The 15,529-nt window shown below is 43.7% G+C and overlaps 1 protein-coding gene across 5 annotated transcripts in view; it reads left to right on the forward strand.

Moving 5' to 3' along the window:
* The window catches only part of LOC103037339 (Down syndrome cell adhesion molecule-like protein 1 homolog), a 181,231-nt gene that overhangs the window by 96,162 nt on the left and 69,540 nt on the right, over positions 1–15,529 (forward strand). For all 5 annotated transcript variants that reach the window (XM_049467379.1, XM_022675689.2, XM_022675691.2 and 2 more), the window contains exons 4-5: positions 6,566–6,712; positions 12,935–13,213. In XM_049467379.1, coding sequence (XP_049323336.1) covers positions 6,566–6,712; positions 12,935–13,213 — 426 coding nt within the window. The remainder of the gene's footprint in view (positions 1–6,565; positions 6,713–12,934; positions 13,214–15,529) is intronic.

A 15,529-nucleotide genomic window follows, 5' to 3' on the forward strand; every position in this document is an offset into this window, starting at 1 on the left:
TCTTCCTATTCTTCATCCCTCCTTCAGCTAGCTTTTAACTTCTTTCTCATCCTTTCCATCTGTTCCCCTTCTCTCATTCTCTCTGCTTTTCATCCCTGTCTCTCATCAATTTCTTTCATTTTCCACCCCATCTCTCTTTCTCTTTATTTCTCTTTCTCTCTCTCTATCTTTTTCTCTGTTTCTCTCTTCATTTCTGTTCCTCTCTAGCACCCCTCAAACCCTGGTGCATGTAGCCATCCTGTTGTTTTGTTCTCTGTTTTGTTTATTCTTTTTAGGTTTATTACTTGTTTTTATTGTATATCCTGATTGATACCACCAAATTGGCAGCATTGCTTTTATTTTAAAGAGAGGGTATGTGAGTGTGTGTGTGTGTGTGTGTGTGTGTGGTTTTCTGTCCATCAGCTGTGTTTGTGGAGTGAGATGTGACTGGGCTGAGATGCTCAACACATAAGTCCCAACTGCAGCTCCTCTTCCTTCTCTGTCTGACATGCTGCCCCAGGCTGCCCACTTCACAGACTGTTGGACTAACAGAGTTGTGTGTGTGTGTGTGTGTGTGTGTTAAGAAGGGCAGACCTTACGTGCCCCCTCCTAATCCTCACACACACATACAAAAATACCCGCACACACCTCAAGGCAACGTCAGGCCAGACAGGAATTGATCCGCAGTCCCAAAGTGAGCTTCAGCAAGCAAATTCAGCAAGTGGGAATTGTCTGGATATCCAAGCTCTCTCTCACTTTCTCTCTCCCCCCTCCCCCTCTCCCTCCTCTTTTTCTTACTCTGTTCTCTGTCTTCCTTTTACACTCTACTCTCTGCTCTCTCTTCCTCTCTCTCTGCTCTCTCTTATCCTGTCTCTCTCTCGCTGTTCTCTTTCTTCCTCTCTATCTACTCTCTGTTTTCTCTTTTTCTCTCTCTCCTCAGTGTTGCCAAAGCATTATAACAATTAACAACAACAGCAGTGATGACATGAACACATATAAAGTTGTATTTAAAATGATTCATCCCAAACTGCAGTGAAGTGTGTTGGCAAGTTTAACATTTATTTTCAATCTTGTTTACAATTAAATCAAATAAGGACTTGTATAAAAGACAAATGCAACTTAAAATACACATTTTTTCTAATATACCAACAAATGTCCTTTTGTGATTTCCTCATAGACAAATTTATTTAACCCCTTAGACTCCCACTCTTAAGAACAAAAGTTTCAATCAGGTGTTTTTAATCAGGCATTGATAGCATCTGTAGATGTGAACAGAACCATAAAACAGCAACAATTAGGCATTCGCAGATACCTAGCTCCTTCTAGACCGCTAATGGTGTCTTTGCAACATGGTGAAGTCCAGGGAATGGTCGAAGACGTCTGGCGAGAAGGTAATTGCTCTTCATAAGCAATAAGGGTATGGATATAAAAGATAGCAAAGGCATTAAACTTTTCAAGAGACACAATTGGAGGCATATATCGCAAGTTTAAAGCTAAGGAACTTTGGAAATGTTACCTGGGCGTGGCAGAAAAAGGATGCTGTCGGCTTCTTCAGGTATTTGGAATCTCCACCATGTGGAAGGTACTATAAATTCAGTTAACTATCAGGAGATCTTGGATGGAAATATCATGCAGTCAGTGACGAAGCTGAAGCTTTGGAGATGTTGAAACTATTTTGAGCGTACCTCCAATTATACCATGGCTTGGTTGCAGGCGAAGGACTGGAAGATACTGGAGTGGCCATTGCAATCGCCTGACTTAAATCCCATAGAAAATCTCTGGTGTGACTTGAAGAAGGCAGTTGCAACACGCAAGTCCAAGATTGTAAAAAAACTGGAGTGGAATGGGCTGAGATACCTGTGATCGCTGCAAGAAACTTGTGATAAGTTGTGTTTCACAACTGAGAGACATTATTACTGCCGAAGAGAGTTGAACTAAATACTAATGTTGTTTGTGATTACATAATTTTGTCAACAAGAAAAATCACAAAAAATGACATTTGTTGGTATATTAGAAAATCGATAGTAATTTAAGTTGTGTTTGTCTTTTATACAAGTCCTTATTTTGGTTGGATTTTGAACAAGATAAAAGTTAAATGTTAAACTTGCTAAAACATTTTACTGCAGTCGCGGTTAAATCATTTTGAGCATAACTGTACAATAATTTATACTGTTTAAGAAAATAACCATTTAGATTATTAAAATAATTATAATACTAATCAATAATTATATTTATATAATAATTAACTGACTGTCTCTTAGGCTGTGACATGCAGTTACATATTTAACAGCCAGGGGCTGTTGATCCCCTCTCCCAGAGTGATTTGTAGTTTGTGTTAATTATTGCAAATTTGCGATCAGATCTTCATAATCAAAATGTGTTTCTCTTATTTTTTTTTATACTTAAAAAAAATGCATCTTTTTCTCAGTCTCACCTGTCATACAATGACAAATGTTGACATTGGAGAACATTGTTTTTTAATATAAAGACATATATGAATGTTGAATGAACATGAACAAGCTATTAATGGTTGGGGCTCTTTTGCACTCCCCGCGAATAATAATTTAATTATAATACAATTAATTTAATTTATACCAAGTTCTTGCCAAATACAGTCCTACTGGGCTGTGCCCTCTAAATAACCTTCAAATTACAAATTCAAAAATTTGAACAATCTGAGAAAAATGGCTGAAGTTCTCAATAGTGTCACAGCCGAGAGAGATTTACCCACTGCTTCCCTTCCTTTATCCGCTGAGTGTTTTCTTTTTGTTGAAGCCGGTGTCTGTGTTTAGGATAAGGAGATCCTCTCCCTCCTTTCTCCATTCTCCATCAGTTGCCATCCGAACCACCCCCGCCCCTCTGCTCCCCCCTCCGTCTCCAGCCCTGAGTGAAGTGTTGTGACAGCTCTGCGCTGATGTTGTCGAGGGTTAACGTCGCCAAGTGCACATTATCCTGTAAGGCTTAATACGCAGGTTGGAGCGAGGGCCGACTCTCAAATTACAGTTTGCCGGGCCTAACACTCAGTGTGACAACAATACCCATGCTCAACCACTACACACACACACACACACTAGATAGATAGATAGATAGATAGATAGATAGATAGATAGATAGATAGATAGATAGATAGATAGATAGATAGATAGATAGATAGATAGATAGATAGATAGATAGATAGATAGATAGATAGATAGATAGATAGATAGATAGATAGATAGATAGATAGATAGATAGATAGATAGATCGATCGATCGATCGAGATAGATAGATAGATAGATAGATAGATAGATAGATAGATAGATAGATAGATAGATAGATAGATAGATAGATACTTTATTTATCCCGAAGGAAATTTACTCAATATTGCATACTCATTTGCAAACACACCTTCCACCCGTTGTATTGACTTTAGGACAGAGGAACTTGTCCACTTGTTTTCAGTGTTTTCTACTGCTCTTCTCTCTTCTATCTTTATTTGTAGGTGCTGTGTGTGAATGTGCAACAACAGCCAAGCGTGGTGTGTGTAGGAGTTTGTGTGAAGCGCTTGTTAGAGTGATGGAGTGTGTGTGTATGTGTGTTAGGAAGCAAAGCCTGTTCTCTCTGCTTTAATAAATTTGCTTTGAATAGAGCAGTAGAGCCATAGAGCATATCGATTGCGATCCTTCACAGACCTGCACAGTGAGAGAACACACACACACACACACACACAAACACTACTTTACTTGATCTACAGCTTACAGGCTTTTTCCTATCACCAATTAGAAATTAGGGATGAACAGGTTAATTTGTCCCTGATCAAATTTGAGTCTCTGAATTCAGCTAATGCCGATCTGATCAGAATCTCTTAATGCTGAGTATGAGCCGATACCGATCCAATCAGAATCTCTTAATGCTGAGTATGAGCCGATACCGATCCAATCAGTCTCTTAATGCCGAGTATCAGCCGATACCGATCCAATCAGAATCTCTTAATGCCGAGTATCAGCCGATACCGATCCAATCAGAATCTCTTAATGCCGAGTATCAGCCGATACCGATCCAATCAGAATCTCCTAATGCTGAGTATGAGCCAATACCGATCCAATCAGAATCTCTTAATGCTGAGTATGAGCCAATACCGATCCAATCAGAATCTCTTAATGCTGAGTATCAGCTGATAACGATCCAATCAGAATCTCTTAATGCTGGATATCAGCTGATAACGATCCAATCAGACTCTCTTAATGCTGAGTATCAGCTGATAACGATCCAATCAGAGTCTCATAGCGCTGAGTATCAGCCGATACAGATCTGAGTCTCTTAATGCTGAGTATCAGCCGATACAGATCTGAGTCTCTTAATGCTGAGTATCAGCCGATACCATGATCTCTGTCTCTTAATACTGATCTGAGTTTCTTAATGCCAAAGCTGAGTATAACTAATGCTGAGTATAACTAATGCTGAGTATAACTTATACTAAAGTATAACACAGCCGATAGCTATCTGATTCGTGTCCCTTAATGATGAGTATTTGATCTTTGTGTTTGTAAAAAAAATACAGCTCCACAGTTTAGATAAGATGTGTGGCTGATTAATACTGAAGTAAATTGTTTTGTTATTAGTAACAGTTTATATAATCAGAAATTTTAAATAAAATTGTTTAAAATACAGAAAGGGGTGCAGTTCGGCCAAGAGTGAATAAGTGTTTTGGTGATTTTTTTTTATATGTTTAAATTGTTTGTAATGTTTTGTTGCTCCTCTGTAAAATAGTTGTACACTGCAGAATGTAGCTCTGGACTCAGAACTGGATTAAGATTAAAACATTAGATACTCAGGCCAATTTTTTTTTCTGGATCAGATCTAATATTGAGAGACTGGATGGGATTGGTAACTTCCTATTAGAAATCGTAATATCTGTTTGTTTTACATTTTTGTACTTAGATCAGTTAATTTGCATAATGGTAGCAAAACACTGCTGGATTAACTGCCCTATCAATCGACACACACACTCCACTTGCTGTCAGGCCTAGAGTTGACCTTTAGTGTGTGTGTGAGAGAGAGAGAGGGAGAGAGAGAGAGAGAGAGAGAGAGAGAGAGAGTGAGAGAGTGAGAGAGAGAGAGATATTACACACATGTAACTCTATCTTAGGTGCCTCTACACAGCGTTTGTCCTGATAACTGCAAAGGGAGACCAGTTCACAATGTCCAGTCAGAAGAAACTGGGACACACTGACACACACAGCGTACTGCTCTCACACACTGACATACTTTACTTCTGCTGCTGTTGTTATTGTTGTGAGTGGTGCTTGCTCTCCTACATCCGTACCGTTCTGTTCGGTTCTGTTCTCAGTCAAATGCATTTTCTGGACAAACTAATAGATTTCATCTTTTCAGTGTTTTTCACACTGTATTTAATCATCAGACAATATGATTTTACACGGACATGGCAATAAGCATACATAGTAGACGGAACAAAATATAAAAATGGCAATATTTCCTGCCTTTTTTTGTTGGCAGTAAAGAATTTTGATCTATAAATTCTGTAAAACTGACACCAATAAATCCATAATTTTTACTTGCTTTAATAACTGTACTCTGTAACTGATTTTGTAAAGTATCATAGACAAATGTCTTGTGATTCCTAATACATACATGCATTCATCCTGCACCTCATTCACATATGCAGTCTTTCTGGGATCATTACACTGGCTTCCAGTTTCTTATAGGATTGATTTTTAAATACTGCTACTGGTTTTTAATGCAATATATAGATTGGCATCATCATACCATATACCTCTTTGTATAATAGTTTTTTTGTTTGTTTTTTTTAAATCACCTGCAAGTCTGCATAAAGTTTATTTTTAGTTTCATTTTATTAATGACCATTTATCATTAATTAATAATAATCATATATCAGTTTAATATATTTATTTTTGCACTTTATGGCTTTTTTCCATATTTATTTAAAATACAGTTTATTATTATTTGATATTACTTTACAGTTTATATTGTTTCTTTTATTGTTATTATTCTGGTTAGTTGATCTATAAAGCACTTTGAGCTGCATTGTTGTACAGGAAGTTGAGTCAAGCTCTTGTCACCCATTAAGGAATAGAATAAGAAAAGGAAGAGGTGTTGTAAAACAGTTTAGGGTGCTGGTGATTCTGTATCTCCTGTAACTGTAGCTTAATCCTTATTTATAAACAAAGATAAAAGGAAATGTGCATATAGAATGTATCAGTATCCTTGGATTAGAGTCTTCTCTGACTTTTTTTCAATTTTTATTGTCCAAAGCAGAGCTATGCAGATAAGTCCCCTCCAATTTACTGCTAGTGTGAATTACAGCCTTTATCGACATACATATAAATCACAGTAGAGCTAGCAGTCTCAGACATAAAAAATACATGACAGTAATACACTGTAACAATAACCCGCACATCAAATATTAACTCTCTCCCTCTTTTACTGACACATAGAATTCAATAAGCTGTTAATTCTAGTTCTCAAAGATGCTGCCATCTGAGTGTGTATCTGTGTGTGGTGTTTGTTGGTATCTGCTGGTGTGTACTAGTGTGACCTCTGACCTGTCTTTGTGTTTTGTGCGCAGGTAACAGGTTTTTCCTGACACTGTACGGGGCGCTCTACATATCAGACGTGCAGAAGGAGGATGCCCTCTCCACCTACCGCTGCATCACTAAGCACAAATACAGCGGAGAGACCCGACAGAGTAACGGAGCTCGTCTCTCTGTTCTAGGTGAGTCTTCAGAAATAGCTTCAGAAATAGCTCTGAGATAATAGACCAAAAAGTAATTGTTTAAGGACAGAAAGTTAAAGTATCGTACTAGTAGGCCTGTAGCGATAGTTACGTTATCGACTTTCCCAGCCTAAATATTGTCTGTTGTGTTTACTTCTGTGTATTTTAGCCGGTCAAACTGTTCTGTTCTTTCGCCTGCGCTCTGACAGACGCACACACAAACTTTACATGGACATCTGTAACTTGTGTTTAAACAAGTCCAAAAACGCTTTCATCGGCCTGAATAGAGGCCGTGAGAAAGCTGCACAGAAATTTCTGCTCCTTCACTGCGTTTACTGTGTCTGACTCTGCGTGCACTGTGTCTGACTCTGCGTGCACTGTGTCTGACTCTGTGTTTACTGTGTCTGACTCTGCGTGCACTGTGTCTGACTCTGCGTGCACTGTGTCTGACTCTGCGTGCACTGTGTCTGACTCTGCGTGCACTGTGTCTGACTCTGCGTGCACTGTGTCTGACTCTGTGTGTACTGTGTCTGACTCTACGTTTACTGTGTCTGACTCTGCGTGCACTGTTTCTGACTCTGCGTGCACTGTGTCTGACTCTGCTGGCACTGTGTCTGACTCTGTGTTTACTGTGTCTGACTCTGCGTTTACTGTGTCTGACTCTGCGTTTACTGTGTCCGACTCTGCGTGCACTGTGTCTGACTCTGCGTGCACTGTGTCTGACTCTGCGTGCACTGTGTCTGACTCTGCGTGCACTGTGTCTGACTATGCGTTTACTGTGTCTGACTCTGCGTGCACTGTGTCTGACTCTGCATGCACTGTGTCTGACTCTGTGTGTACTGTGTCTGACTCTACGTTTACTGTGTCTGACTCTGCGTGCACTGTTTCTGACTCTGCGTGCACTGTGTCTGACTCTGCTGGCACTGTGTCTGACTCTGCTGGCACTGTGTCTGACTCTGCTGTACTGTGTCTGACTCTGCGTGCACTGTGTCTGACTCTGCGTTTACTGTGTCTGACTCTGCGTGCACTGTGTCTGACTCTGCATTTACTGTGTCTGACTCTGCGTGCACTGTGTCTGACTCTGCGTGCACTGTGTCTGACTCTGCGTTTACTGTGTCTGACTCTGCGTGCACTGTGTCTGACTCTGCGTGCACTGTGTCTGACTCTGCGTTTACTGTGTCTGACTCTGCATTTACTGTCTCTGACTCTGTGTGCACTGTGTCTGACTCTGCGTGCACTGTGTCTGACTCTGCCTTGCACTGTGTCTGACTCTGCGTGCACTGTGTCTGACTCTGCGTTTACTGTGTTTGACTCTGTGTGCACTGTGTCTGACTCTGCCTTGCACTGTGTCTGACTTGTGTGTGCCGTGTCTGGCTCTAACTGCACCATGTTTGGCTCGTGTATGCTGTGTGACCCTGCATGTGGTGTGTCTGACTCTGCATGTTCTGTGTCTGACTCATGTGTGCCATGTTTGAATCTGTGTGCTTCTTGTCTGACTCATGTGTGCCATGTCTGATTCGTGTGCTGTGTCTGACCCGTGTTTGCTCTGTCTGACTCGTGTGTGCTGCGTTTGACTCAGCATGCGCCGTGTCTAACTCTGTGTCCATTGTGTCTGACTTGTTTGTGCCGTGTCTGACTGTGCGTGCATCGACTCTTACTCCTTTGTGACGTGTCTGATTTGTGTGTGCCATGTCTGACTCGTGTGCCATGTCTGACTTGTTTGTGGTGTGGCTGACACTGTGTGGGCCCTGTTTAGCTCTGCGTGTGCCGTGTCTGACTCTGCGTGCGCTGTGCCTGATTCTGCGTGTACCGTGTCTGGCCTTTGTCTTGTGTACCGTGTCCTTTGTCTTACTCGTTTGTGTCGTGTCTTACTTATTTGGTCTGTGTCTGATCCCTGTGTGCCGTATCTGACTTGTGTGTTCGGTGTCTGACTCTGCGTGCACCGTGTCTGACTCGTGTGTGCCGTGTCTGATTTGTGTGTGCCATGTCTGACTCATGTGCCATGTCTGACTTTTTTGTGGTGTGGCTGACACTGTGTGAGCCTTGTCTAGCTCTGCGTGTTCCATGTCTGACTCTGTGTGCGCTGTGTCTGACTCTGCGTGCACTGTGTCTGACTCTGCGTGCACTGTGTCTGACTATGCGTTTACTGTGTCTGACTCTGCGTGCACTGTGTCTGACTCTGCGTGCACTGTGTCTGACTCTGTGTGTACTGTGTCTGACTCTACGTTTACTGTGTCTGACTCTGCGTGCACTGTTTCTGACTCTGCGTGCACTGTGTCTGACTCTGCTGGCACTGTGTCTGACTCTGTGTTTACTGTGTCTGACTCTGCGTTTACTGTGTCTGACTCTGTGTTTACTGTGTCTGACTCTGCGTGCACTGTGTCTGACTCTGCGTGCACTGTGTCTGACTCTGCGTGCACTGTGTCTGACTCTGCGTGCACTGTGTCTGACTATGCGTTTTCTGTGTCTGACTCTGCGTGCACTGTGTCTGACTCTGCGTGCACTGTGTCTGACTCTGTGTGTACTGTGTCTGACTCTACGTTTACTGTGTCTGACTCTGCGTGCACTGTTTCTGACTCTGCGTGCACTGTGTCTGACTCTGCTGGCACTGTGTCTGACTCTGCTGTACTGTGTCTGACTCTGCGTGCACTGTGTCTGACTCTGCGTTTACTGTGTCTGACTCTGCGTGCACTGTGTCTGACTCTGCATTTACTGTGTCTGACTCTGCGTGCACTGTGTCTGACTCTGCGTGCACTGTGTCTGACTCTGCGTTTACTGTGTCTGACTCTGCGTGCACTGTGTCTGACTCTGCGTGCACTGTGTCTGACTCTGCGTTTACTGTGTCTGACTCTGCATTTACTGTCTCTGACTCTGTGTGCACTGTGTCTGACTCTGCGTGCACTGTGTCTGACTCTGCCTTGCACTGTGTCTGACTCTGCGTGCACTGTGTCTGACTCTGCATGCACTGTGTCTGACTCTGCCTTGCACTGTGTCTGACTCTGCGTTTACTGTGTTTGACTCTGTGTGCACTGTGTCTGACTCTGCCTTGCACTGTGTCTGACTTGTGTGTGCCGTGTCTGGCTCTAACTGCACCATGTTTGGCTCGTGTATGCTGTGTGACCCTGCATGTGGTGTGTCTGACTCTGCATGTTCTGTGTCTGACTCATGTGTGCCATGTTTGAATCTGTGTGCTTCTTGTCTGACTCATGTGTGCCATGTCTGATTCGTGTGCTGTGTCTGACTCGTGTTTGCTCTGTCTGACTCGTGTGTGCTGCGTTTGACTCAGCATGCGCCGTGTCTAACTCTGTGTCCATTGTGTCTGACTTGTTTGTGCCGTGTCTGACTGTGCGTGCATCGACTCTTACTCCTTTGTGACGTGTCTGATTTGTGTGTGCCATGTCTGACTCGTGTGCCATGTCTGACTTGTTTGTGGTGTGGCTGACACTGTGTGGGCCCTGTTTAGCTCTGCGTGTGCCGTGTCTGACTCTGCGTGCGCTGTGCCTGATTCTGCGTGTACCGTGTCTGGCCTTTGTCTTGTGTACCGTGTCCTTTGTCTTACTCGTTTGTGTCGTGTCTTACTTATTTGGTCTGTGTCTGATCCCTGTGTGCCGTATCTGACTTGTGTGTTCGGTGTCTGACTCTGCGTGCACCGTGTCTGACTCTAAATATGCCGTGTCTGACTCGTGTGTGCCGTGTCTGATTTGTGTGTGCCATGTCTGACTCATGTGCCATGTCTGACTTTTTTGTGGTGTGGCTGACACTGTGTGAGCCTTGTCTAGCTCTGCGTGTTCCATGTCTGACTCTGTGTGCGCTGTGCCTGACTCTGCGTGTACCGTGTCTGGCCCTTCGTGTGCCTTGTCTTACTCGTTTGTGCCGTGTCTTACTTATTTGGTCAGTGTTTGATCCCTGTGTGCCCTGTCTGACTTGTATGTTCGGTGTCTGACTATGTCTGACTCGTGTGTGCCGTGTCTGACTCTAAATTTGCCGTGTCTGACTTGCATGCACTGTGTCTTACTCGTGTGCTATGTCTGACTCTGTGTGCACCGTGTCTGACCAGTGTGTGCCGTATCTTCCTCTGTGTGCGTAGTGTCTGACCCTGCATGCACCATGTCTGACTTTGCATGTGCTGTGTCTGACTCATATGTGCTGTGTCTGACCCTGCATGCGCTGTGTCTGACTTTGCGTGTGCTGTGTCTGACTCATGTGTGCCATGTCTGGCCCTGCATGTGCCATGTCTGACTCTGCGTGCACCAGACTTGTGTGTGCCATTTTTGACTCTGCATGTGCCGTGTCTGACTCGTGTTTGCAGTGTCTGACTCTAAATGTGCCGTGTCTGACTCGTGTGTGTCGTGTCTGAATCTGCGTGTGCTGTGTTTTACTCGTGTGGTCCGTTTCTGCACTATATCTGACTCTGCTTGCGTCATGTCTGACTCTTGTTGTACATGTCTTTCTGTGTGCACCATGTCTGACCCTGCATGCGCTGTGTCTGACCCTGCATGTGCTGTGTCTGACTCGTGTGCTATGTCTGACTCTGTGTCTGTGACGTAGTGTCTGACCCTGCATGCACCATGTCTGACTTTGCATGTGCTGTGTCTGACTCATATGTGCTGTGTCTGACCCTGCATGCGCTGTGTCTGACTTTGCGTGTGCTGTGTCTGACTCTGTGTGTGCTGTGTCTGACTCATGTGTGCCATGTCTGGCCCTGCATGTGCTGTGTGTGACTCTGCGTGCACCATGTTTGACTCTGCATGTGCCATGTCTGACTCTGCGTGCACCAGACTTGTGTGTGTCGTGTCTTTCTCTGCGTGCTCCGTGTCTGACTCTGTGTGTGCTGTGTCTGACTCGTCTGCCATGTCTGACCCTGTGTCCATTGTGTCGTGCCGTGCCTTTGTGCCGTGTCTGATTTGTGTGTCCCATGTCTGACTCGTGACTTCTTTGTGGTGTGGCTGACGCTGTGTGGTCCTTGTCTAGCTCTGTATGTGCCGTGTCTGACTTTGCATGTACTGTGTCTAACTCTAAATGCGCCATGTCTAACTCTAAATGCGCTGTGTCTGACCAGTGTGTGCCGTGTCCTTCTCTGGGTGCGCCGTGTCTGACCCTGTATGCGCTGTGTCAGACTTTGTGTGTGATGTGTCTGACTGTGCGTGTGCTGTGTCTGACTCATGTGTGTCATGTCTTACTCTGTGCCCAGTGTCTTTCTCTGCGTGTGCAGTGTCTGACCCTGACTCTGCGTGCGCCATGTCTGACTGTGCATGCGCCGTGTCTGACTCGTGTTTGCTGTGTCTGACTTGTGTGTGTCGTGTCTTTCTCTGCGTGTGCCGTGTCTGACTTGTGTGTGTTGTATCTAACTCTGCGTGTGCTGTGTCCGACTTGTGTGTGTAATGTCTAACACTGAGTGTGTCGTGTCTGACTCGTGTGTCGTGTCTTTCTCTGCGTGTGCCGTGTCTGACTCTGTGTGCGCCGTGTCTGACTTGTGTGTGTTGTGTCTAACTCTGCGTGTGCTGTGTCTGACTCGTGTGTGTTGTGTCTAACTCTGCGTGCGCTGTGTCTGACTCGTGTGTGTTGTGTCTAACTCTGCGTGCGCTGTGTCTGACTCGTGTGTGTTGTGTCTAACTCTGCGTGTGCTGTGTCTGACTCGTGTGTGTTGTGTCTAACTCTGCGTGTGCTGTTTCTGACTCGTGTGTGTTGTGTCTAACTCTGCGTGCGCTGTGTCTGACTCATGTGTGTTGTGTCTAACTCTGCGTGTGCTGTGTCTGACTCGTGTGTGTTGTGTCTAACTCTGCGTGTGCTGTGTCTAACTCTGCGTGCGCCGTGTCCGACTGGTTTATTTGGGTAGAAACAGTTATCAAACTAAGGTGTGGACTAAAAGACCTTTCAGAGGAGGTGGTCCCTGTATGGTCCCAAACCAACTGGAAATGCAGGAAAAGACAACAACACTGTTATCAGTGTCCGTAACAAGTGGCGCTCCCACTAGTTACGGACAGTAGTATATAACCAGACTGGAACATGTTCAGCAGTATCCATATACACAGGCTGTTCTCTGTCTTTAAATACCTTAAAATGGCCCTGTATATATTTATTATTAAATAATAAAGATGTTGATTAACGTGTATTGACCCAGTTATTTCTATAAATATCTGAAATCAAAGAGATCCCAAAAAACACAAAGACTGGGAAGAAGGTTGAATATCTAATGTAATCTCTCTCTCTCTATCTCTCCAGACCCCACTGAATCCCCACCTTCAGTGATGGACAGCTTCCAGTCGGGTGAGGTGCAGGTTGGCCGTAGCATCGAGCTCCCATGCATCGCCTCCGGCTACCCCAACCCCACCATACGCTGGTTGAAGGACGGGAGGCCCCTCCCAGCCGATTCCCGCTGGACCCGGCGTCTCACGGGCCTCACCATCAGTGACCTGCGCCTGGAGGACTCCGGCAACTACATCTGCGAGGTCACCAACAGCTTCGGCTCTAAAGAGGTCACGGGGCATCTCAACGTGATCGGTGAGGAGAGTTTAACAATAAGAAGCATGAATTGTTTCTGTATTTTTTAAATTGTCAGGAAATTACAGCTGAAGTCCCTAGGGCAGAAACCTGGGGTTAATCCAGGGCGTTCTTTAAATAGCAAATCATTAAATGGTATCAAAGTTCTTTGCTGGTTCATTATAGATTTCTCACAGATGCTTTACAAACTAATATTTAACTAAATATCTATTCAATTTAGCTGAATGTAAATGATTCTAAATGGAATCTATCCCTACACATAAACCTAATACTTACCTAAACCCTAACCTTGAATCAATCACTGTGGCGTTAAATATGGATATTTTTGTTGAAACAAAGGTCCTCTGAACTCCCTAAGACTCGCCTCCACAATCGGACTTACTAAAGTTACTGCTTCATTACTGGTGGCGCTATAATTAAATAAATAAGGTAAACCTGTGGTGAAGAATATTGGTTGTTAAAGAGGACATGAAACATTTTAGTTTGTACAAGTTTTCTAAAGGATTAAATATAATGGAATTTATTTGGGAGGGAATTTTGTATATAAAATGTTTACACACTAAATTATAATATATTTATGTTTGTTACGTTTGAGCTAGGGCGCCGCCATGTTGCCCGTGCAGCACTGGTGACATCACGAGGTTGGTTGGTCGAAGACTCCAGGTACATAACTAGCGTAAAAGAGTTTGTTGTTTGTGGAGATTATGGATGAAGACGAAGCTGAACTAGGCTAATGTGGATCATTTGCTCAGAGATCTTTCCTGTATAAACCTGAGCAGAACTTTTCAGATGCTTTTCTGAGAGCGAGACGTTTTGGGGGTGTCTATTCTCTCTCTACGTGGAGCCGTGCAGAAACCCTGCAGCCCGTCAGCAGCAGGTAACCTACTGCCATCCAGTTAACCAGCTAGTTTATATACATTTAGCTATTTAACATGTAAAGTCCAGAGTCCATTAAGACTGAATGAAACGAACATGATTTAAGTGGATATTGAAACACCAAGGCGCTGTTTGGTTGATAAACCGTTCAGTTTAGAAGTTAGAATGCTTACTGGGTACTTAGCTTCATCTAGTTAGCGTTAGTTAGTCAGCGTTAGTTAGTTAGCTATCGTTGGCTAGCTATGGTAAGATAGCTAAATAAGTAGCTAGCTATGTTATCTTTTAACTGTCAGCTTATCTAGACTTTCGGTAAGTTACCTCTCGCTGCTCTGCTGGGTGGGACATTGTTTGGCTCGTTCCGTGCGGCTCACAGCTGCTGCTGGTACAGTACCTCCAGTCTGACGGTCTGTACATCCCAATTGTTCAGAGGAAAAATTAAAACGGAGGAAAAAAGCCTCGGACTTCAGCTTATTTGTCCGGCACTAATGCTCCTGACTCAAAACCCTCTCCTCCACATAGTCCTGGTCTAGAAAGTGCTCGCTACTAACCCTTAGCATTGCAGCTAACTGGAGGATTCTCGCGTTTCAGCGCCGCTAGCCAGCTGAAGAACAGCTGTCTGAGGCGAGGTATGAAAGTGAAAGTGAACCTTTTCCTCATTCTTCAGCCTATAAAAGTATACTATACCCAGTATTACTACACCCAGGGGCAATACAAAAGTGCCCCCCGCTCTGCATTGATTTTTGGTTTGGATTTTATTATCTATTGAGGAACTAAATTACTGTAGGCTCATAGTTTATAGTAGTGAGGCACCAACTTCGTGACATCACTGTCAGCGCTGGGACAAGATGGCGCTGCGTTACTTAAGAAAATGACATTTAGATTGCTTATTATTTTAATTCTGTTTCACTGACAACGGATAAACTTATAATATTTGTTTTTTTTAGTGAAAATACATTGTGTGAATTATACTAAATAGTGTTTCATGTCCCCTTTAAATTCTGTAAAACTACACCAATAAATCCATAATTCCTGGTATTTGATAATTTATGCGAATTTTATCCTCTTCAGTAACACAGATGCTGTGAAGTTTCATAGAAAATAGTCTTGTGATTTATTGAGTATCACAGAATCACAGTATTGTGATATCCTTATTGTGGGTAATGAATTGTGATAATGTTGAGTGTTGAGAATAGTGAGTGTGCAAGTGGGCAGATAGAAAAATTCAAACAGAAAACAGTACACACTGCACAACTTAAATTATACTGTGAAGTGTACCTTTAAACAGAGAGAGAGAGAGAGAGAAATATAGCGTAGTGTCTAACTGGTGCTGGCAGATTGGTCAGCCAGTGTCACCTCCCTGCTGCCCATGAAAGAATGGGATATAAGGGGACAGAAAGGCTGTGCTGCAGCCTTCTGCTGAGCCCCCACCACACTACCGCT

Source organism: Astyanax mexicanus, chromosome 18 (assembly GCF_023375975.1).
Source record: "Astyanax mexicanus isolate ESR-SI-001 chromosome 18, AstMex3_surface, whole genome shotgun sequence".
Classification (NCBI taxonomy): Eukaryota; Metazoa; Chordata; class Actinopteri; order Characiformes; family Acestrorhamphidae; genus Astyanax; species Astyanax mexicanus.